The following is a 23,171-nucleotide window of genomic DNA, read 5'->3' as shown; positions in this document are numbered from 1 at the left end:
TTCTAATCAGTAGTTTAGAAATAGAAACTTGACTTGACTTCCATCATTTTGCTTAGAAACCTGCAAGAGAAAACCATAGCTAGCACGATGCTATGGATGAATGACTACCCACCTTTTGAAAAATGTAACATTACAAATAAGAAGTGGAGTGAAATTTGACTAAATTTGACTGACTGCCATTGGATTTTTTTGAATTTTCTTTTTTTTATATGGCTTATAGAGTAATGTCTTGCAGAGAAACATCGAGTTGAGAAAACAGGCTTGAAAGGTTCACTTCTGTGGACTCTAACATTACACCTAGCTACATGTTTGAGCATTTATTTCATATTTACATGTCGATTTCAGCTCTGACACTTATTTCAGACATGCTCTAGTATGTGAAGAGTCTGCCTGTGCTATTAACTCATTTAAAAAAAAAAGTTTTTCTCCTCTGGTGAAAAGCTGGAGTTTGCGCGATGGCAGGCTCTCAGTCAAATCTGGTACAATGGTTGCAATGTAGTGTCACCTGAGCAGAAACATAAAATGTATTTTAGGGAGATCTTCTCCACTAGTCCCTCCCTAACATTTTAGTCTAGTTTTTATTTATTGATGAAATTGGCATACATTTAGTCTTAGTTTTAGTCATCATATCTCTCTCTCTCTCTCTCTCTCTGTCTCTCTCTCTCAGGCCCACCTTTTGAACATTCCAAGCTGGACGTGGAAGGAGGGGGACGATGCCATTTGCCTTGCTGAGCTGAAGCTGGGCTTCATCGCCCAGAGCTGCCTGGCCCAGGGCCTCTCCACCATGCTTGCCAACCTCTTCTCCATGCGCTCCTTCATCAAGGTGCCCCGCCGCTCATCCCGTCCCGCCACACACTTTTACATTAGTAGTGCACCCCCAAAATGACTGTGTGGGGAACCTTTCGCCCCACTGACTACTTCAAATTTGGCACACGCGTTCCACACCACCACAGGGAGTCCACTAAGTGCCCGGCCTTGAGTCTGTCAGAATCAGATTCACGGTTGTCCAGAACCGCCACAAAAGGCTGCTCACCTGTAGAATTCCCAGCCTCTGCCTATTGATTGCCATGGCAACCTGTCATTTGATTACTTGACCAGTCCACTTACTTTTCACAGTCAGTTTTCACTCTTCAGACACAGGCAAACAGAGATATCAGAGATCTCCATGTATACAGTATGGGCACAAAAGGGACACAGACAGATGGTTAAAACGGGTGCTATGACAACGGGTATTGCATACTAGTAGGTTCCCAACTTGCATCGTTCCCAGGTGGCTGACGGGCACAGGTCTTGTTTTCTATCAATTACACACCCCATGATGAAGCCTTGAACTGCTAACTGCTCCAACATGTAGCTTTGTGTGTACGTCTATTCCCCCCCTCTTTTCAAGGACCCCCATAATTGAGAGTGTAATTTTTTTTAACCAAATAATACGTAAGGTATACATTTGGTTCCATTTGTACACTCTCAGAGATACAGACCCAGACCCCCCCCCCCCCCCCCCCCCCCCTAGGAACCACATCAAGTATGAGAACCTCTCTTTCTAGTGCTTCTAGTTTCTCAAAGTGCAGGTCCGGGTCCAAATGGAACCAAATGGCCCCTTTACAGGTCCATGTTGGTTCCATTTGGGCACTCTCTGAGTTAAATGGACACGGTGGATTTTACAGTGCTATAGCTTGTGTGCATTTCAATTCCTTCTACTGTAGATTGAGGTGTGCATTTCTATTCCTTCTGCTGTAGATTGAGGAGGACACATGGCAGAAGTACTACCTGGAGGGAGTATCCAATGAAATGTACACCGAGTACCTTTCTAGTGCCTTCGTGGGGTTGTCGTTCCCCGTCATTTGTGAGTAAGTACAACTGACAAGTACTATAGAGCTCTGTTACCATGAGTTACCATTGCATTGGCTGGAATGTTCCTTACACGCTTAATATTCTGTAATTGCAGATTTGTTTGTTTTTTCATCACCACATGATTACATGAAATGTATGATGGTTACATTTGTGTAGCATACGTGTATGTGCATAGCATCTGTTGAATAAATTATTTGTGCATGCAGCGTGGTTAGCTATACACATCTAAAACCTTTATATTGATAGGGCACTATTAAAAGGGTTTATTAAAAATATATTTGAGATGTTTCGTAAAATATTGTTAAATATCGTATTTTTGCACACCTAATGTATGATCTGTCATATTATGCTCCTTTGCAGACTCTGCTATGTGAAGCTAAAGCTACTACTGATAGCTATTGAATACAAGTCTGATATAAGGGAAAGCAGGTAAGGCGTACGTTGTTTTTACAGTAAGAGTGTGTGGGGGCACTGAGGGCATCCAGGTGCAGTGGCACAATTAAGTACCTTTGCCTCCATCTTTCCTACCATTATAGTAGGTCCTATATACTGTAGTGTACAGTACAAGCACGCAGGGAATAATTACTAAATTGGGTTGAAAATGAAAAAGGAACCCCCAAAAAATTGTCTTGAAGTCAGTGCAGATCATGACTTCTTTACTGTTTCTATTTCTTTACCGTAATACAGTAGCTACGGTACACAGAATCAGGGTATAATCATCTAGACTGGATTCTATTGTCAACCAGAGACACGATTTTTGGACCTAATCATCAGCATCTCCAAGGAAGCTATTAGATTGTACTCATCTGTTTTTTCATCCGTTTGAGCATCCTCCGTGAATAACAATAGAATAACAGAATAATGCTAGAATACTAATTGTAGAAATTATGTTCTGGAAGACACTTGGCCTATAGCGTCTGTCAGTCACGCTGTACGAGTACACCCCCTAGAGATGATGTACAGTACATCTCCAAGACATGATGTACAAGTACACCCCCTGGACATGACGCTAGTATGTCGCAGGGACATTGTAATAACCTGCGTGTTTGTTCTTGCAGCACCCTCATAAATCCTGGGAACCATGTGAAAATGCAAGAAGGAACTTTGGGCTTCTTCATTGCCAGTGATGCCAAAGAAGTGAAGAGGTACATGATTGATATTACAATAATATTACTTCTTATTGTTTTTTAATAATTCACAAGACAGCCTGACATGTTCCGAAATTCTAAAATGCACAAAGGACGTAATAATCAACCTTGAGTGAATTTCAGCTTTGTGCTATTAAATCCCAGACCCTATTGAAAGCCTGAATGCATGCCTGAATAACAACAACGAGACCAACAAAAGCATTTGAAATTGTTTAGCCAACATGTTGTGATGCTTTCTTATGAACTGTGCAGCTGTTCATATGACATGTCAACAATGCTTCAGTCAGCAGAGACGTCAATCATTATCAGTGCTGGAAGAAGCACTAAGTAACATTGTTTGCTTAAGTAAAAGTAGCAATTCCATAAAAAACATCTCAACATCACTCATGTACCCATTGCTATATTTTTATTACCGGTAGTTGTAAGAAAGACATTTCTATATAGCGCTTTACATAGATGTGCATTATTACATTCACCCATTTACACACTAACGCACACATTCATACACCGATGGTAGAGGAAACCATGCAAGGCACTTGCAGCAGTCTTGCTGCTCAAGGACACTTCGACACTAACTCTGGGGGAGCCCGGGATCGAACTCCGGTTGCTCTACCGGCGACTCTATCCCTGAGCCACTGCCACACCTCAGTTGTAGTGTTTATGCATTTACATACTGTATGCATGTAAATGTTTTATTTTATGTTGGCTACCTACTGTAAACTCAAATTCCGTTAAAGGGAAGGTAGTGATATATTTGTTCAGTCCCTGTCTCTCTCCAGCTAACCCTAAACGGAAAATCCATATTCAGGCGGGTCCCATTGACGCACCCATGCAGAACACAAACAGAACATCTTTCCTACCATTATAGTAGGCCTAAAATTCATGCAAATGAGCCAAACTTCCATAATACAGTGCATGTGTGAAAGTGACTTAATTATGTCATCCTCTTGGTGAAACTCCTCCCTGTCCAGTGGGTATCCTGACCTGAGAATGTTCTGAATTACCAAAGAGACTAGGCGACCCCTGTTTACCGAACAAACATTCTATGGAAATGATTACTATCACAATAGAGCTATTTAACACTTATTTTAACAAAAGAATATTACTTTACATGAACCTTTAAAATCTGATTTGGCTTACATGTTGCTCTTTTTCTTTTTCAAAGGGCATTATTTTACTGTAAGGCCTGCCACGACGACATTACAGACCCCAAAAGAATAAAGAAATGTGGCTGCAAGAAATGTAAGTGCCTCAGATTTTACTGTACAGTCTGTCAAAAACATGATGTCTTTCCGAAGGGCTGTTAGTCTTTATAACATATTGATGCTTAAACACATCAAGTCTTGTTTTACCTGGATGCCGAACAGCCATCGACGGAAGGGAGCGTCATTAGCATAGCAAGCAGGGGTGACATTGTCTTAACGTGACCTACTTAACCACCTGTCTAAACCACTTAGTACCTGCATTAATAATTCACGTTTATGAAACCTTGTGACCTGGGCACCAAGAGTGAGGTCATTGGATTTCTCTGTACATGACCACAAACGGGGTCATTGTTGCATGTTTTAACATGTAAGTAAATATCCCTTCCTGATTGGAATTCTGAGCATTATAGAGGAAAATTAATCCAGCTTAAAAGTGTATAATCTTTTCGCTGTGAGCATACCATACACCGAGAGGTGGGTATGAGGAATAATAGTAAATATTTGCCCCCCAACTTATTTTTTTTTAAAGTATACCATATTTTTCTTTGCATCATTTGTGAACAAATCTAACATTATTATTGTTTATTGCTTGTAATAAAGCTAGAATAGTAGGTTAGTTTTCTAATAGTTGGCTGTCTCCTGCTGTTGAACTGTGAACTGAACTGTCGTAACACTAAAATGCATAGAGAGAAACTTTGTATCCTGCAAAGTACAGTACCTGAACTCTTCCCCTTGTTGAATGCACTTTAAAACCATAATGTATCAGCCTTTCCTTTCAAAAGGAGTTGCCAAGAGAACTAGACTGCTTAACCCTAACATTTCATGTATTTCTTTCCTGCTGCTTGGAACTACACACATTTTATGTTTCTCTTAAACTCTCACTCTATAGTGATTTATTGTGAGTAACGTGGATTCATTGTTATGCCAAAACACAGCTTGCTACTGTACATGCCCCTGATACAAAGCCAGCGCGTGTTTGACTGTATTGTACGTGTCGCATGTACTGTAACACTGACTGACGCTGCCTGCCACAGTACTGTATGATGATGTGCACGTTGCTCTGGGATGAAGGCAAACACTCACCACCTCATACAAACACTACATAGGGCTGTCGCCGTGTCGGGACGTTTTACTCCACAACCGTAACTGTTCTGCAATCAACTGCGATTAACGGTTGAAATTGTGTGTTTGGCATTGAACAGTGGAACATATTAAATAATTTCTTTTAGGCGTCTGCACAGGGCAGATAGGACAAATGACTTGTATATGTACAAAATGACTGACAATGACTGATACTAACACTCACAATATATAATGTATTATGGCCAAAATCGTCCCATGTTTAATACTTTTTTTGAAATATTTTTGAAAAATGTTTGAAATTTTCTCAATTATCTCAAATAATTGCTATAAGGCAATCATGTAATAATTGAGACATGCCTAAACACTACAACATCAACGACAATAACGACAATAATCAAAACAACAATTGAAAGAGGCAGAAGGCGACAAAAGGATACAAAGTTGTTGAGCGTGACAATAATTTGTAGGCTACCTGCAGTTAACAAATTAACCTGAAATTAAAATGAAATTAAAAAACAAAAAAACAAAAACAAACAAGACACTTCCTGCCGTCTTAAAAAATGGTGGACAACGTAATCAACACCAGTATTGAGTCAAAATATAGAAATGATACTCCTGGTACAATATTACTCAATATTCCTGCTACGGGAACCTAACACAGGTCACAGACAAGGCCAGGGACATAAGGATGAGGCTGCATGGCAGGGCACTGTAGAGGTCAAGACCCTGATGTTAGATAGGGGAGAGTGTGGAGGTCAGCGCAGCAATGTAGTTGATGTTGGCTAGACCACACTCTCACATCGCATTACTCAACTACAATGAGAGTTTCTCCGTGTTCAAGAGTACAGGACATGGTTTTGGAAATGATGAAGTCTTAAAATCTTCCCCAACTAAATTGAATGTCAAAATAGTAAAAATAGCAGTTCTACAAGCTCACAACGTGTAGCGATGCATTGTGAGCTTGTAGAGCTGATATATATAATTGAAATGTGTAGTGGAATCAAAGTATCCAACAAAAAGAAAGAAATAATATAGTCAAGTAAAGCACAGATACTAAAATTAGCTTTAAGTACAGTACTCAAGTAAATGGACTTAATTGGTGTCCACCACTGTTAAATGGTATCACATCTACACTTACTAGCTTTAACACTACTGTATTACACATCAGTGCTTGGATTTGTTATACTGCAGCTGACCACCAGGTGTCCTCCCAGTCCAATGAATACAGTACAGTTTCGAACACAACATTACTGTGAAAAGAGGATGAGAAATTGGCACAAAATTAATATAGGCCTATATCTATTTCATTTTGTACTTTTTTTGAAAGAAACATCTAACATATAACCATATAACCCCAAATGGTCTAATACTACTAAGTGCTGCGTTTAAAATGATTATTTAAAATCGTCCACAACATCTTGCTTTGTATTTATTGTAGTTATTCAATATGATTGAACAATGCCAACTCTTCCGATGATATTATCATAACCTCCAGTACATGTTTAGTTCTAATGTGAGTTTATTTAGTTTAGTTTTTTCCCCCTCGACACAGTTTTATGTGAGCCACTGTGACATTTATTTCCACATCCTTGTTAGAAGCCTCTGTCCTGTTCAATTCCAATTCTTAGACCCAAAAAAAAGTGCATCTCGGCCAACCTGTAATGTCAGTCATCTATAAAATAATTCATAAGATGTATGACAGCCAATTTGTACAAGATTTCAGCTCGATCAGACCGCCATCGACTTCCTTAAATATTTCTAAAAGTATAGTGGCGGTATCAGTGGCTTAAAGTGATTTGGCACTGATCGATCGATCCAGCGGTTTGCAATAGTAGCTACAGACAGACAGACAGACAGACCCACTTATAGACAGATACTATAGGCCTGTCACGATTACAAATTTAAGGTGACGATAAATTGTCACACAAATTATTACGATTTATGATTTAATGGTGTTTTTGTTTTTCATTGAACATTGGAACGTTACAATTTGTATTTCTGTTCGCCTTGGAGGCTTTGTAATCACAAATTGCACAGGGCAGATATGACTTTAAGATACATAGAAATTACTGACACATTCATAATTTTCTTTTTTTTTTCTTGATCTACTTCGTGACTATTTCTACTATTTTTGAAAACTTTTGGAAACGATTGGCGATTATGCAAAAATAATTGCCATTATTTAAATTATTGCAATTAGGCAATTATGTAATAATTGTGACAGGTCTATAGACAGATGGTCTCTTTCAGAGCCACGGCGTAAAAATATTCAAGAGTAGGTGATGCCAAATGCCCAAGCGATGGCCCCGCAGCACATTGTGTGTACAGTACAGAACTGAAAGGCACGTGAACAGAAGCCAGTGGAATAAGGTCCCTGCAGGCTGCTTCTTCTTGTTCTGCTAAGGGGAATGTCCTTGAGTGGCTCCCATGCACTTCCTATATATTCACTCATGTCACATTTTTTCCCTCCAACTAACGTGGCCCTCTGACCTAATGGCATTTCCATCACCTGCTCCCACTAACGAAGCCAGCCAGCAGCTCGTCCCGTCTAACGATAACTCCCGTACGAGTACGCTGAATGTGCATGCTTTTCTTCTTCCGATCCCATGTGAATGAATTCATGTGACCTAAATCTGATTTCACTATGCACTGACTCAAGACAGTACAAAGTTACAATCTTTCCCCCCATATATCAAAGAAGTACCACTCCTTTGTCCCCTATTTTTTGCCTGCACCCCCCCCCCCCCCCCCTCCTCTTCCCCTCCCCTCCTCCTCTACCAGGTGCATACCGTGAGCCTTAACCTGCTTTTCCCTCTTCCTCTCATATGAACCCATCATGGACTGTGTAGCCAGGAAGTCCACCTACAAGAGAATGAAGCTGGCATGTTGTTTTGATTGCGGCAGTTCGGAGCGCGACTGCTCTTGCATGCCGGTTAATGTGCATTGTAAAGTGGACACCCCTCAACGCGGCATTCCACTCTCTCCTGTCTCTGTTAATGATTACTCGGCCACATTACGTGCCTGTAAGTTGTCACCGTTGACATATATGCTGTTCCTCGTTTCGTTGTATGTGTGTACACGACAGTGTGCCCTGATTTATTACACTTTGTCGTGCGACGGCATCGTGCGCCGAAAATAGCCCGGTCCACAGTTCTGTACCAGAGCGGCTATTTTTGGCGCGCCGGCACCGTCGGTACGATGGAGCATAAATTAGGCTATAGCACAGTGTTTTCTACAGATCATGTGCTGTCTTGGGTGTACTGTAGCACTAGTAGTGTCGCTGTCATGGGTCTCGGTGTGTGGCTTTACTTGGGTGTTTTAGCTGTGTCGTTATAGCTACCACTGTCACTGTTTTGCGGATGACTGCTGAAGGTGTTGTCGTGAAGCATGCTCTAATATTCATGTTTGCTGTCATATCACACTCGAATCAACCTACCTGTACAGCTTCAAGTGGTTAATCATTGAATAATGTGATTCATTGGACATATGGACAGTTTGAACACCAATGTTAATACTAGAATGGTGACAAAACAATTTAAACAGCCTATCACGTACTCAGGTAATTGTTGGTGGTTATCGATGTCAATAGAAACAACAATAATATCGACAGTGGAAATTACTGTTTCCGTCCGTTTTGGCCTTGCTCTAGGTTCCTACATTTCCCATGATGCATTCCATGGGCAAACATCTGCTTGCCACCTGGCATGCCTTATAAGGTCAACCTGATTCCTATTTTTGAGTGTCGCTAGCCCCTCCAATGCATGGCTTTTGAAAATTACGTCATGTGGCAGCTAAGTCTTTTTAATATTTTTTAGAGCACTTATGGCGTGAATCAAATGGCAGCGAAGTCTATGGATGTTTTTTTTAGGGTAGCAGTAAAACAAACATTAATGAAGTGAGACGACGCCATGTGGCCGATATAAATACAGTGGGCAAGACTGCTGTTTTGCTGTGAACACAGCAAGGCAAGTAAACCTTGCAGAGCCAAGGCCCATAGGGGCAGGAGCCTATTGGTGCGTTCACATGGGCAGACACAAAGACGTGCTGTGAGTTGATTTGGAGCAGCTGCATGCATCATTGCGTCTTTGCATCGTCATGTCACTGGCTTCCATTGACAATGAATAGTAGACTGCATCTTTGCATCTGCCCGTGTGATCACAACAGCCATGAGGCCCATAGGGCAGGAAGCCTATCTCCTGTTTCTATAGCGTGAGGCAGCTTGATGTTACAAGTACAACCCCTGGACATGACACTGGTATGTCGCAGGGACTTACTTCGATCTAACCCTTGATGCTGAGTGCCAAGCAGGGAGGCATTGGGTCCCATTTTTCACAGTCTTTGGTATGACCCGGCTGGGGATCGAACCCCAACATCCCAGTCTCAGGGGGGACACTCTAACCACAAGGCCACTGAGCTGGTATAAACGCAGCAAACAAACGCGTTAATGTTCTTGGTCACATGACATTCTGGAGTGCATGGGCCTTACAGTGATTCGCTCCTCATTCACATACGAAGGCTATACTTCCAATGACCTCTTCAACAATCGAAACCTTTTCAAAGACTTACAGGCAGCTGTTTCCTGCCTGTTAAAACTAAAAAAGAGACAGCTGTTCATTCCCAGCTTGTTTCCCCGTTTTGAATGGGATTATGACAGGTGAAAATAATTAGGCTACACGTAATGTCTGTGACTAAATAACATTTCAAAATATGCTGGCCAATAGTTAGGCCTACTATATTTTACACCCTGATGGTACTGTACATAAAAAAATATATTTTTATAATAATTATAATGATGATGATAATAATATTATTATTATTATTATTCAGTATTCGGTTCAGTTTGTTGTGTGTAGCAGAGCCCATACATTTAACTCAATATTGCAGTATTCCCCTTTAAAGCCAGAGGCATATATGCAATAGAGACATTAAATATATCTGAGTCTGGGCATGAAAATCATGCTTGTTTTATTAAATTTTTTCCCTCAAAGTGCTCCTCACAATTAGCTACAATACACTGTAGGCTGTCGTGTATTTTTAGCCTACATGCCTCCTGACCCAAAACAATTCTGCATAATTCAGCAGTAGAATGCAGTTTCAGGGCTATATGTATCCGAGCCCGGAACATGTCTCCCGCGGGGTTATTAGCTTACAGGGATGCCCCGGCTAGCCAGTAGCCACAGGCTAGAGGAGAGCTCCGCGGTTTGCTGTCGACACGGAGCGCGACGTGCACAGAGCGAGGCCTTATGTGGCCTGACATGGAAGTTATGTTTGCATTTTCATTTTTCGGAGTGCTACCGGTTGTCATGAAACTCGGCCTGACAGTTCCTAACCACCAGGCAATATAGCCCCCCACCACACCACCCCATGCCCCTTCTCTCTTCCCCCCCACCCCACCCCATGCCCCTTCTCTCTTCCTCTTTGGTTGCAGGACAGATGCTAGCCTGTTAGTCGTGCGACTCTGGCTCACACCCACCAATCACAGGCGACAGATGCCACGGCCGCCACGGTCCCCCCCCTCTAAGTCCCCCCCCCCCCCATTGAACATGGACTGTCACTGTCCTGCCTTAAAGGGCCACTTCGCCCATTTTCAACCCCATCTTCGTGTAATTTAACCGCACTAATGCTGCTCATTATAATGTGGAACCATTTCTGTTCAACATTTTATTGTTATTTTTTTTTTAAGAGCAATGGCTTCTATTTCGGCATGCTGACTTTCCAGTAAGACAATAGTTTCTATTAGCTTGGATAATATAGGCATTTGCCAGGTCTCTGTACTGTCCACAGCCCACCAATGAGACACAAAATGAATACACTAAAATCTGGTTCCAACTTTGTTGGAATATAAGACACTGTACTAATAAAGTCTTAAGTGCTCGGGTGCAAAAGCTGACTCACAGGGAGCCCTGCCCATTCGCTGTGAGCTTGTAGATCTGCTGTGTTCAACTAAGTACACTAATCAGGCATTAGAATATCTAGAGCACTAGCCCCAGATGATGTACAGTATACAGTTGGAGGCCATCGATATTGTCCTTTTCTTTTTGCTGAGGTTTGCGTGATCTGCGCAAAAGGACAGTTAACCCATTTTGGTGTTTTAAACATTGTTATAATTTAGCTATTGAAAAATAGCAGATCTACAAGCTCATAGCGCGCCACCGAGTGGCGCGCTACGAGCTTGTAGGTCTGCTATTTTTGAAAAATCGTGAAAATATTTATTTCAGAAAACTGGAGGATTTAGAAGGATTTTTTAAAATGTTGAGGTCAGGCCTAAATGGGTCAAATGATAAGGGACAATATCGGTGGCACCCAACTGTACAGTATAGGCTAGCTGAGGCCTTTTCTCAGATTTGGGACATGAAGACCACAGTTTATTTCATCACACTACAACATTGTGGCAGCACTGCACTCTCGTCTCGTGATTACATTAAATATTGCTTTTAGATAAGTGTAATAAAGAGAGAAAATAATAATAATTAAGATCTGCTTTGTTGTTGTCGTCTTGGATCTGAAGGTTAATATTCATCAAGTGGATGTGTGTGTCTACATTTTACTGCCACCAGTTAAACTGACTTTTTGATTTTTGTTTCCCATCGCTTTGTCTATTGTTTTCACTTCAAGTGCCTTAAATAGGAATCTTGTAACCATTCCAACCTTCAGTTTTCCAGTTTGTCATTTATAATTTGCAACCTGTTCCTGCCTGTAACCTCTCATTTACGTTTGCTTTTTGTTTTCCCCTCTCAGCTAAAAATAGCTATAACGGATATATCAAAGCAAGTAAGTTTTTCTTTACAATTTTGTTTGTCCTTTGTTTGTTTCCAAGTCTTTCCACCTGTGATTCTGCCTATCATCCATCCATTTGACACTGTTTTTGAACCCTCCATATTTTCACGTTTGCTCCCTCGTGGCTCTGTTAATTTAACAATCCCTCCTCCTGACATTGCACATCACAAATAGGTCTGTTGATTATAATTTATACAATGCAAAGCATCGTACAGTAAGAGCCATTTAATTCAGAGATAAGTACAACATTTAACAATATGGGTCTGTAACTTAGAGGGTGTACACATTTGTAACCCATTTGGTTCCATTTGTACACAGTGGCCACGTTAAATTGACACTAAGGATTTTTACCAGGAAAGTGATGCTGAGTTATTATACACACAAGACGCTGGGTGTCATTTTGTAACTGGGCAGTAGATGGTGCTACTGCTCCAGTGTGACACTGGAGTTTTAATGTGGGGTTGTATTTTGTGGAACACACATCACTAAACACGACAGAATCATCACAGAATCACAGAATGTGCTACGGCTAGAGAGCTGCTGCAACACAATGTATAGAAATAAATCCATAGGGAGTTGGATGCGTTTTACCATAAAGTCATGTGTTGATAATGATATGTTTTCTCGTTTAAGTTCTCATTTTACATTCTCGTACAAGACGTACAGTGGTGGCTCGCTCCAAAATAGCCTATCTACTGTAAAAGCTCGCGAGGCACCTCGGATGCAGATGTGATGCCTTGTGAGCTTGTAGATCTCCGTACAACGGAGCATAATTTGGAGCGAGATCGCCGAGGGCCCTCATCCAGACATCCACTAAGTCAGGGGTGGGCAGCTTTGACAATGGAGAGGGCCACTATATTTCCACACTCACTCCAGAGGGCCACATTACATATTACAGTCGTAGCAAAAATAGCCGATCTACAAGCTCAAAACGTGCCACAGTGTGACACGGTTTGATTTTGTAGATCAGCTATTTTTTGCTATATTTGAATTGAAATCCTGAATAATATTTTGCTATTTTTGCATTAAGTGATGGTGGGGGCCGCATGTGGCCCCCTGGCAGTTTCCCATTCATGCACTAAGTCACTACAACATCAGGCTCTGGGACAGACAGTGTTAGAAGAAATGCTTAGTATTGCTGTCACAATATACAGTGCCAAGGTAAATGTACCAAAGTAGACTTTCAAAATTAGTAATTGTAATTAGAGTACAAGTACTTGAGTAAATACATGTACTGGGTTACTTCTTCCCAGCACTGGGGCTGGTCCACAGACAGACAGACAGACAGACGTGTAGTGTAGTGTTGTGTGTGTGTTTGACACGGGCCAGATGAATAGTGGAGGTTTGGAGAAGCAGGGATCCTAATCTGCCAGACAGCTGACTGTTGAAATAATCATCTCTATATTCCACTTTTAGCTCCCAGGCAGAAGAGCATAGACATTCTTTATTTATTTTTTTCTGCCCCTTTTTTTCTCCACAGTCTTACAGTAGCTTTGTTAGATACTGGCTTTGTTAGATACTAGCTTTGTTAGATACTACTAGGTTTGTTAGATACTAGGTTCTGTTGGCTAGTTTTGTTAGATACTAGCTTTGTTAGATACTAGCTTTGTTAGATACTAGCTTTGTTAGATACTAGGTTTTGTTGGCTAGTTTTGTTAAATACTAGCTTTGTTAGATACTACGTTTGTTAGATACTAGGTTCATTTGTACTAGGTTTGTCTGTTACACAAACGACAATAAGCTACAACTATTTCACTTCAGCTAGCTGTTGTTTTTGTTAGTATGCTGTACACAATCTTCACACAAAAAATACATTTAAATCTACAAGGTCACAACGCATTGCCACATGCAAGCTTGTAGATCAGCAATTCTTGCTAGTCGTTGTATGAGTGAGTACTGCTCATCCGCGTTAGCAAAACATGGAGCTGAATTATTTCACGGTGAACAAAATGAAAGCAGCAACCGCACACACTCAAAACATAGTATTTGAGTGTGTGGTTGCCGCTTTTGTGGAATGATTTCTAAAATACAGTGTTGCTTACAGTGCATGGGGTCATGGGTAATTGGGTATGGCAAGCTACGCAGCTGCCATACCCTAGGCTCCAGGGAGAAAATAAAATAATAAAATGAACTGAAAAATGCCCCAAACAATAGGCAAATAACTGCACATAACCACAAAAATGGAGGAAAATAGATCAAGAAAGAGGCAAATAACCACACAAAGCCGCAGAAATGCTGCACGTTGTGTACTTGGCATACCTTTGAGAGTGTTCATTAACGGTGGATCTATACAGGTCAATCTTTCCACTCGAGTTAAAGTAACACTCAGGGTTTAACTGTGCAGTGATAGAAATGAATGGCAGTCTAAGTTGTAAGCTTCCATTGTCATCTCCCTGCATGGTCTTTACGGTGGGACAATTACCGGTGGAGACACCTGAAAGCATGCTTATTAATTCATGTTTATTATGAATATCCAAGTAAACGTCAACCCCTTAACATTTCCTTCGAGCCGTATAGCAAGTGGTTAAGTGGTGTTTAATAAAAATGAGGTTATTTAATTATTCAACTGTTAGCATTATTGTGCCAGAAAGAATTAGCCCCCACCCCAGCCAAAAGAGGGGGGGGGGGAGTAGGCCTATGTTCGGAATAACAATAAGTGACACAGTGTGTTTTATTAACATTATCAAGTCTTATTTAAATACATTAAAAGTCATTATCACATGATTGAGTTAATTAGTGACATATCCCTTATAAAGTGTGTACAGTACAGCAGTGGTTCCCAAAGTAGTGGCCCGGGGACCCCCAGAGGTCCATGAGTTGGTCCCACGGGGGGTCCCCAGCCTAAAGTAGTGGCCCGGGGACCCCCAGAGGTCCATGAGATGGTCCCATGGGGGGTCCCCAGCCTAAATGGTTGATAGGTAGGATAGAACCTTACATTTCTGTAACTCTTGACAGCGTATATAAATGGAACCAAATGTGGTCCAAAATTTGTTCCATTTGTACTCTGTTAAGAGTCATGCGGGGGTTACGTGGCCTAATATGCATGCCAAATTGGGGCTCCTTGAAATAAAAATAAAATAAAGTTTGAGACCCACTGCAGTACTGCAGTCATTGACGACCTCATTCCATCCCTATCTGGCAGTAAAGGACGAACCCCTTGTCCAAAACCAGTCCCATCACAAACTGAACCACAACTCGGCAAACGAGATCTATAGAGCGGTGCCCCGCGGTGGCGGAGACGCGGCGGCTCTCTCCGTCCCGCTGGTGAACAACCGCAAGGGGAGCCTGCTGTCCTCCGGTGGCGGCGGCGGCGAGCCCCCCGTGCCCCCGCTCAGACGCAGCCTCATGGGCTCCAGGGGGGAGCTGGGCCAGATGCAGGCCAGGGCGGCATCGGTGGCGGCCAAGGCCAAGGCGGACGAGGCCTCCCGACTCCAGCGGGCACGCAGTCTGCCGATGAAGTACAGATACCACCCCAGTCACGGCAGTAACGCCACACTCGATCACAGGCATAGTAAGACAGTCAAACACCCCCCCCAACCCCCGCCGCCATGCATCTCTCTGCTGTGTGCGACCGACAGGCCCCTGAGTGAGCTCCAACGCCCCCACAACAGCCAGCATGTGTTGTGTGAAGCTGGAAGTTGGTTGCATGTGTAGCATTCCTTACTAATGACCCCAGTGTGTGCAGCTGTCAGCTGTGAGACATTAAATATTGAACAGGGCCGCCTAGCTAGCATGCAGGATGTGAAAAGACCAGTGTTACTGGTGGCGGTGCATCCCTCTCTCCACTGGAAGACCCCCTCCTCCCCTCCCCTCCCCTCCCCTCCCCTATCCCCCCCCCCCCCCCCCCCCCCCCCCCGTCAGCCACACTGGTGTCGCAACGTAAACAACCAGACATGCTTGCAGTCCTGAAAGGGTGCAAATAGTTCATCTCCAGAGAGGAGGACCTGCCATCTTTGAGGACATGATTCATTTTTTATAGAAAATCTCCTCTGGTATCTTTGTACAGTTTGTAGTGAGGGGTATAGGGTCCCCCGTTTGAAACCCGCGTTGGCGGTCTGTGCCGGCATGTTGAAACCGCAACCCGGAGTCCACTCCACGGCCCACGTACAGGCTTATTTGCAATGGTGCGTGACGTGTAACAAAACAAAACAAGCAAACATCCTGAGTTGAAAGACAGTGTTTGGTGGCGCTGGGGTAAAGTGGGCTACCTGGCCAGATCTACAGCCCAATGTGTCTAACCCAGTGATTCTCAACCTTTTTTTAATTTCAAGGACCTCAGTTTGATACGCTTTAGGCCACATTTGGTACCGTTTGTTTCTCTGAGACGACAATGTATACAATATCCATCGTGTGATTGTATTTATATTATTATTTATTTATTTTGATCTCGTAGACGTAGATCAGTGGTTTTCAACCAGTGGTCCGGGGACCACTAGGGGCCCTTGAGCGGGTTCCAGGTGGTCCTCAGCTAAATAGGAGAGTTTGTTAATTCTTCTGTAAAAAAAAGAAAAAAAAACTTTTTACACTCTTAAGAGTTAAATAATTGTTACTTAATTACAAGAAGTCTACAAAATTTGAGAATGTAGAATAATTGTTATTTTGATCAACCTTCGCCTGTTATCTCTCCTATGGTACAGTACCAAATATGTGGACAAAATCGTATCCAACAACAACAACAAAATATTCTACGTTTTGGGTCTGAGAGGCTACATTTTCGATCATCAATTCGTGAAAACTGAAGTGTAACGGTTCCATTTGCACATTCTCTGAGTTACTATGGTACGGGTCCATTTGGTTCCTATAACTACCAATCATTTAGCTGGAACCCCTTCAAGGACCCCTTTGGGGGTCCCCGGACGGACGCTACGTTGTGAGCTAACCAGTGATGGGAAGCCGGGCGGGGAGGGTGATGTTTGTTGCTGTTGTGTCGCTAGCGCCTCCTACGGGCTGGGGGTGGTCAGTGCGAGCTTGTGTTTGAATGGGAGGAGTAGGAGGCGCTATGTCCTACTACAGCCTACAGGGGGCTCCTCACTGGCGGGTGAGCCAGTAGGGTACAATAGCAGGGGCAACACAGAAATGTGTGGGCAGGCTGGGTTGATTTAGCCTCGCGTAGCCAGCCTTCATCTGCCTTTGCAATGCATATTGCGCCAGGCAGATTAAGTCTGGGTGGGAGGACTTCACGGCCGAAATGGTGACGAGCCAACCAGATCCGTCTGGAACCAGGCTATAACCAACCAGAGCAAATATGGGGCGGGACATTGCAGACAAAAATCGAACACTGAGAGGGACGAGACTAATATCTATTCTACGCAGTGATATTAGTATCGCTACGCGAAGCTAGTTGGTGTTAAAACAATTCGAATTATCTTACTTGCGTATTTGTTGTTCGTCGTCGCTTCACCCGGATGATGATGATAATGGTTGTGAAAATATTTGCCTGACAATTCTCACTCAAGGGCAAAACTTGTAAATCATTTTCAATGAAGACCTCAGTGCAGTGTGCTGTAGCGACAAAGACAGTGTCCAAGGGGCTTCTCGGCTGTGCATAAATCAAACTGGCACTAGGACCAACCTAATTACATGAGCCAAGGGCATCGCTCCCGAGATGAGGAAGGATCAGCAGCAATCCAGCACGCGTTCAGAATTGGCACAAAGAGACCTAATTTATGATGTTGTGTTTTCTTTTTAATATTCGTGGTTTATTATCTTAATTAAATGGGCATGTGAGTCATTAGCATAGTCAGCGGATCTGAAATGTGTTTGATTGTAACAACGAAAGTGATACTAATGAGATCAAGGATACAATCAAGGATATTCATAGGCAAACCAATTTATATAGGGATGCATCGATATGGAATTTCTCTGGGCCGATACCAATACCGATGTGTCGGGTCCAAATGGACCCGACACAGGTCTGTAACTCAGAGAGTTACAGTATGCTGATAACTTGAAATGAAGATGTTTGAGAAGAATCGCTTCTGTGCATGTTTACTTTCTATAACGGGTAGAAAGTGGGAAAACATGAGCCCCAAGTAATGGTCTATATGCACACAGAATAGGTCTTCCTACTTCATGCTCTGTTCCTTTTAGTTTACAGTGCTTCTAAAACCTTTTAATTTCAAGGAACCCCTTTACTCCGAATGGAACCAAATTACGGGTCCATTTGGTTCCATTTGTACACTCTCAGAGTTACACCCGTCATTTGGAACCCACACAGGGACACTTTAGAGACCCACTGGCGTAGCAGAGTGTTTCCAGTGAGCCAACATGCACCATAGCAGCACCCTGACTCTGTTTGACCAGACTGGAACAGAGCCTTCATTAGTATCATTGGTAACACCTGTGAAGGAAGTAGGGAAGAGGCCCAAGTTCTTTCCAAAATGGCGTGTGTGCATAGAGCCCATTAGAGCTTGGCAGTTTCTACTTGGCATGATGGTCGATGATGATGGCACCGCAGCATGTTTGCATCCTCATACACACACACACACTGTGCTCTAATGCATCTAGCTGTCATCATACAGCCATCAGGATGTTTTCCGAGCATAATAGATTTCAGTCCGTTTTTTTGTGTATACTGTAGTGTACGACCCAACCTTCACTGACCCATTCTCTGTCTGTCATTCCAGCATTCCTCGTCGGTTGTTTGGGGTTCTCGCCGCCCTCTTAACTGTGTGTGGTTGTTTGTGTGTTTGTATTCACAGTTGTTGTTTAGTTTTTCCCCCCTCTTGTCAATACCTTAGACCAGTGGTTCCCAAAGTGGGGTCCGGGGGTCCTTGAGGGAGGGAGTTCCAGGGGGTCCCCAGCTAAATGATAGTTTGGAACCAAATTGATCCTTATGGGTCTGTAACTCTGAGAGTGTACAAATGGAACCAAATGGACCCTCATGGGTCCATTTTGTTCCATTTGTACACTCTCAGAGTTAAATTAACATTGATTTTACAAAATATATTGGGGTCTCAGAGATAGAAATGCCATTAAATGGGGGGTCCGTAGACTAATGCATGTCAAACTGGGGGTCCTTGAAATTAGACATGTTGAGAATCACTGCTAGAGCCGTACAAATCTTCTCTTATGGGGGTCCCTGGCATATCTCTTCAAATGGGGGTCCGTAGGCTAATTAGTATCAATTTGGGGGTTTGTGAACCACTGCTTTAGACAAGAGCGTTTCATTTGGACGATTCTCTCACTAATACCGTTTGCACGTTGCAGACGAAGAGGAGCAGCACTCTGCGCTGTCGCCCAAGAAGAAGCAGCGGAACGGAGGCATGAGAAGCTCTCCGAACTCTTCGCCCAAAATGATGAGGTACTGTACAGTGTGCAACGTGTGGTTTTGAATGCCATGAAGTCATTCACCCCTTTTGTAACCAGATCTTATTTTAATGATGTTTAAGACGCAAGAAACTCTTTATACTGTATATATTTTACTATTTTAGTATTTCAAATGTCAGATGATGTGCCAGACATTGGTCTCACTTCCTTCCTGGACAACATGTTGTCACACCTCCACGCAACCTCGCCCTCTCCACAAGGTGCACCAAAGTTTGGTGCAAGAGTGCACCAAAGCATTATAGTAATTGTAGGAATTAAGCAATCCAGTCAAACACTAGTCAAACACACAAGACTACATTACTTTTCTGGCCATAGGGTGCAAATGTCTAATTGTGCTACTGTTATCTACTACAAATACTATTGAATGCATTGAGTGACTGCAGTTTCTTCCAGCGGTGAAGTGTCCCTTTAATCACATGAACCCTAGCAGCCCGATTCTGGACATGTCATAATTCGCGGACATCCCGTAAAAATGAACAAACATTCATAAACCTCCCCCAATAAAACCAAGAAGCCTACAAGCTCACGCCTGTAGATTGTCTATTTTCGCCTTTGGACGCACAACAAGGGTTTAAGTGGTTAAACTGTATATTCTCTTCCCAGTCCACTTAATGCTACTGTCTCTCTGTGACGGGGCGGGGGTTGTATCAGGTTGTTGGAAAGGGCTTGTACTGCGTGGTTTCAAGTGACACCCTCCCAGCTGCATCCACACAGTACAGCGGTGTGTATCTCTTAAGCGGCCTTGGCACTAATGACTGCGGCAGCCAATCAGAACGGCCCCAGAAGCATAGATAGCCTGAGGCTGTTCATCCTTTGTAGAGATGTTCTTCTTCTTTACAGCACATAAAGGAACCATAGATGATGTGTACCGTCACCATCAAAAGTGAATTCAAAATGCTACCTTGCTTTTATCTTGTCCCCTGAAATTACACAGGCGTTTATTGATTTTGACTCGAGGTTAGCGCAGTGCAGTCGGTCGACGTCGTGGGAGCATTACTAGTTACGACAGACCATGGCGATAATCAGCGTCGTCGTTAAGTGCACGTGTAAAAGGGAATAAGCCGGGCCACAGTGAAGCCATATGGATCGTGTGTAAGGTTTTACACAGTATAAATGGAGATGCTAGCTGTAATTGCTGGTAAACTGATGTATTTACTATATTTTCTCCATTGTGGACATGCACTGCTGTTCACGTATCACTCTTGATTCTCGAATGACACTCCTATTTATCTGCGTCGTTCAATGGATTGTGTGCAGTACAATTAGCAGAACATAGTTAGAGGTGCACGATATTGAAATTATGACTGATCTCCGATTATTTGCAGGGTCATATCGGCCGATACCGATATATTACATATATTGTATTTATATTGAACTCATTGCTGAATTAATAATCTTTATTTTTTGAGTGGTGCAAACCACTCCAATAACCAGCTTTGTCTGTATGTACCTGTGTACCTGTACGTGGGGCCACGTAGGGGTGAGCATGGTTGCTATGGTTAGTGTGTGACGTCACTGCACCACTTAGTTCACACGGGTGTGATTTTTGTTTAGCTGGTGAAAGTAGTCGAGCACGAGCTGTCCCCACTAACAGGCTGACTGGCTGCTCTGAGAGTACGAAGCCATTGGCGCTCACATTATTGTTGCGTCAACAATATCGGTGGGAAATAAACAGGATTATATCGAGATCGGTTCGGTACCGATATGGCCGATTTCGGTACATTACCGATTATATCATGCATCTCTAGACCATACCAATCAGGGCTGCAACTATCGATGACATGTTGTTTGACATGTTTAGCCGGACCATTGATTTCACTTGACATGGTAATCCAACACTATTTGTCTATTCCTTTGTCAGAGTTACATTATCGTTGGGTTTTTATGCATTGTGCGAGATTGCAGATTGATTTCCAAAGTCTAGCTGAAAATAATCCCTGGAGAAAACATTGATTTATGAAATAAATTCGAAATCTATGACTTATTAACCATGCGAAGATGTTTAGCCAACATTGACTCGGTCGATTCCTTGGCGCGCAAAGTTCAGTAACGTTTTAATGACATTGGAGAAAATGGAATCTATCTAAAATAACGTGATCTAAAATAAAGCCATTGATGGAGAAACGGTCGACAGTATGTTTATGTATGATATTTGCCTGAAGCTGTGAATATACAATGACATGTATTGATGTTTGCATGGTCCTTTAAGCACTTGAGCACTTGAACCCAGGGGGAAAGATTTGCAAAAAATAGCAGATCTACAGCCATCAAAGTACAGTTGTGACTCAACTCCATGCAGTTCTCTAAGACACTGTTTCCCAAACAGTGGGTTGGGACCCATTTGTGGGTCGTGGACACATTGTTATTGGTCCCCTTTATTTTTTGTTTCTTACATTTAGTTTTTAATTATTATCATTTCAAAACATTTAAAAATCGTAAGAAATTCCACAAATTAGAAAACAAATGTTTAAGTTGTAGTGAAAATAACCACTCTACAAGCTCACAACGCTGTGCGAAGCGACGCGCTATGAGCTTGTAGATCTGCTATTTTTACTAGTTTGGGTCCCGGGGAGACAATCAAATTTCTGTTTTGGGTCACAGGCTAAAAAGTTTGGGAACAGATGGTCTCAGACTACAGTGTTTAAGCATACCCATATTCTAAATGGCATATACTCATCATTATTTAATACAACAGCTTGCAAGTAAACAACTCTGTGCTAAAGGAAATGATCTTTGCACAGGGAAAGGTTGTTTTTTTCTCAGTGCATACAGTAATTTGGCTTCTTTTCTTTGATCTCCGGCTTTCCGATTTGTCCGGGAGCCATTTGCCTTTTGTTTGATTCGGTTCAGACTGGTGTCAATTGCTCGAGGTGATTTGCTGACCCATGGGTAACAGAAATCAGGCTGTTTCATGTCATAGCCTTCAGCCAAAACATCAACCCATCAACAACAATCCATCTATTTACTATGCTAATATACTGTATTATACAGGTGGATGTGTTGTTTCATATAGTTAGGGTTGCAGGGTGCATTGCCTATACACTATGGAGAGGGATTTGTTAGGGTAGCCTAAGGGATACTTTATTTCTACAAGCAGAAGGGGAAAAAAACATCTGGGTGTATACTATATCAAATGTGTTTTTACAGGACCTGGGGCCTCAAGGCCTTTGTAAATAAGTAATGATCAACAGATTGGCTGTGGGTTTCTGAAAAGCAAGCCTTTGTCAGTTTGCATGATGGGGGAGAATTTTCAAAGGCTTCGCCTGCTCTCACTGCCTGCTGGAGTGGGACAGTGTGGTAAGCCTCAACTAGTACAGGAGTGCTGGCTAGAAAAGGACAAGGAGAGAGAGAGAGGGAGCGAGAGAGAGAGAATATTAATCATTTGCTACAAAAGACACTTTGTTGTATATTTGCAGTCTTTGAACAGTGCAGTATGAGATTTTAATTAGTTTCCTAATTATTGAGCTTGTCAAGAAAATACACTCGAATGTTGTGAGATTTGTACACTGTAAAATCTGCAGTCACAACGCTAAATATTTTTACAGTGTAGATAACTCTGTTTTTACCGTGGGAGCATTCAGCCGTGCAACTAGAGCCACCCCACCTCTGTTTACAGATAGCGGCACAGTAACAAGTACCGTCTTGCACTCTGCCGCTGAAATTAACACCGTTTCCATAGGCTCCTTGATGGGTCACAAGACAACCGGTCTAATTGTGGCCAGTCACATTGCATTTGCTCACGTCCGTCCGTCCACAGCGTGACACGCGCGTCATG

The 23,171-nt window shown here is 42.6% G+C and overlaps 1 protein-coding gene across 1 annotated transcript in view; it reads left to right on the top strand.

Annotated features, from left to right (window-relative positions):
• Positions 1 to 23,171, top strand: part of LOC306914694 (calcium-activated potassium channel subunit alpha-1-like) — a 136,010-nt gene that overhangs the window by 94,923 nt on the left and 17,916 nt on the right. Inside the window, 8 exon segments of the mRNA XM_079491861.1 lie at positions 668 to 823; positions 1,741 to 1,850; positions 2,215 to 2,283; positions 2,913 to 2,999; positions 4,168 to 4,244; positions 8,140 to 8,313; positions 12,029 to 12,061; positions 19,277 to 19,370. Of these exon segments, the coding sequence (XP_079347987.1) occupies positions 668 to 823; positions 1,741 to 1,850; positions 2,215 to 2,283; positions 2,913 to 2,999; positions 4,168 to 4,244; positions 8,140 to 8,313; positions 12,029 to 12,061; positions 19,277 to 19,370 (800 nt within the window).

The sequence above is a fragment of the Electrona antarctica genome, assembly GCF_951216825.1.
Source record: "Electrona antarctica genome assembly, chromosome: 22".
Taxonomy (NCBI): domain Eukaryota; kingdom Metazoa; phylum Chordata; class Actinopteri; order Myctophiformes; family Myctophidae; genus Electrona; species Electrona antarctica.
The sequence above is the reverse complement of the archived record's forward strand: the minus strand, read 5'-3'. Positions and strand labels throughout refer to the sequence as shown.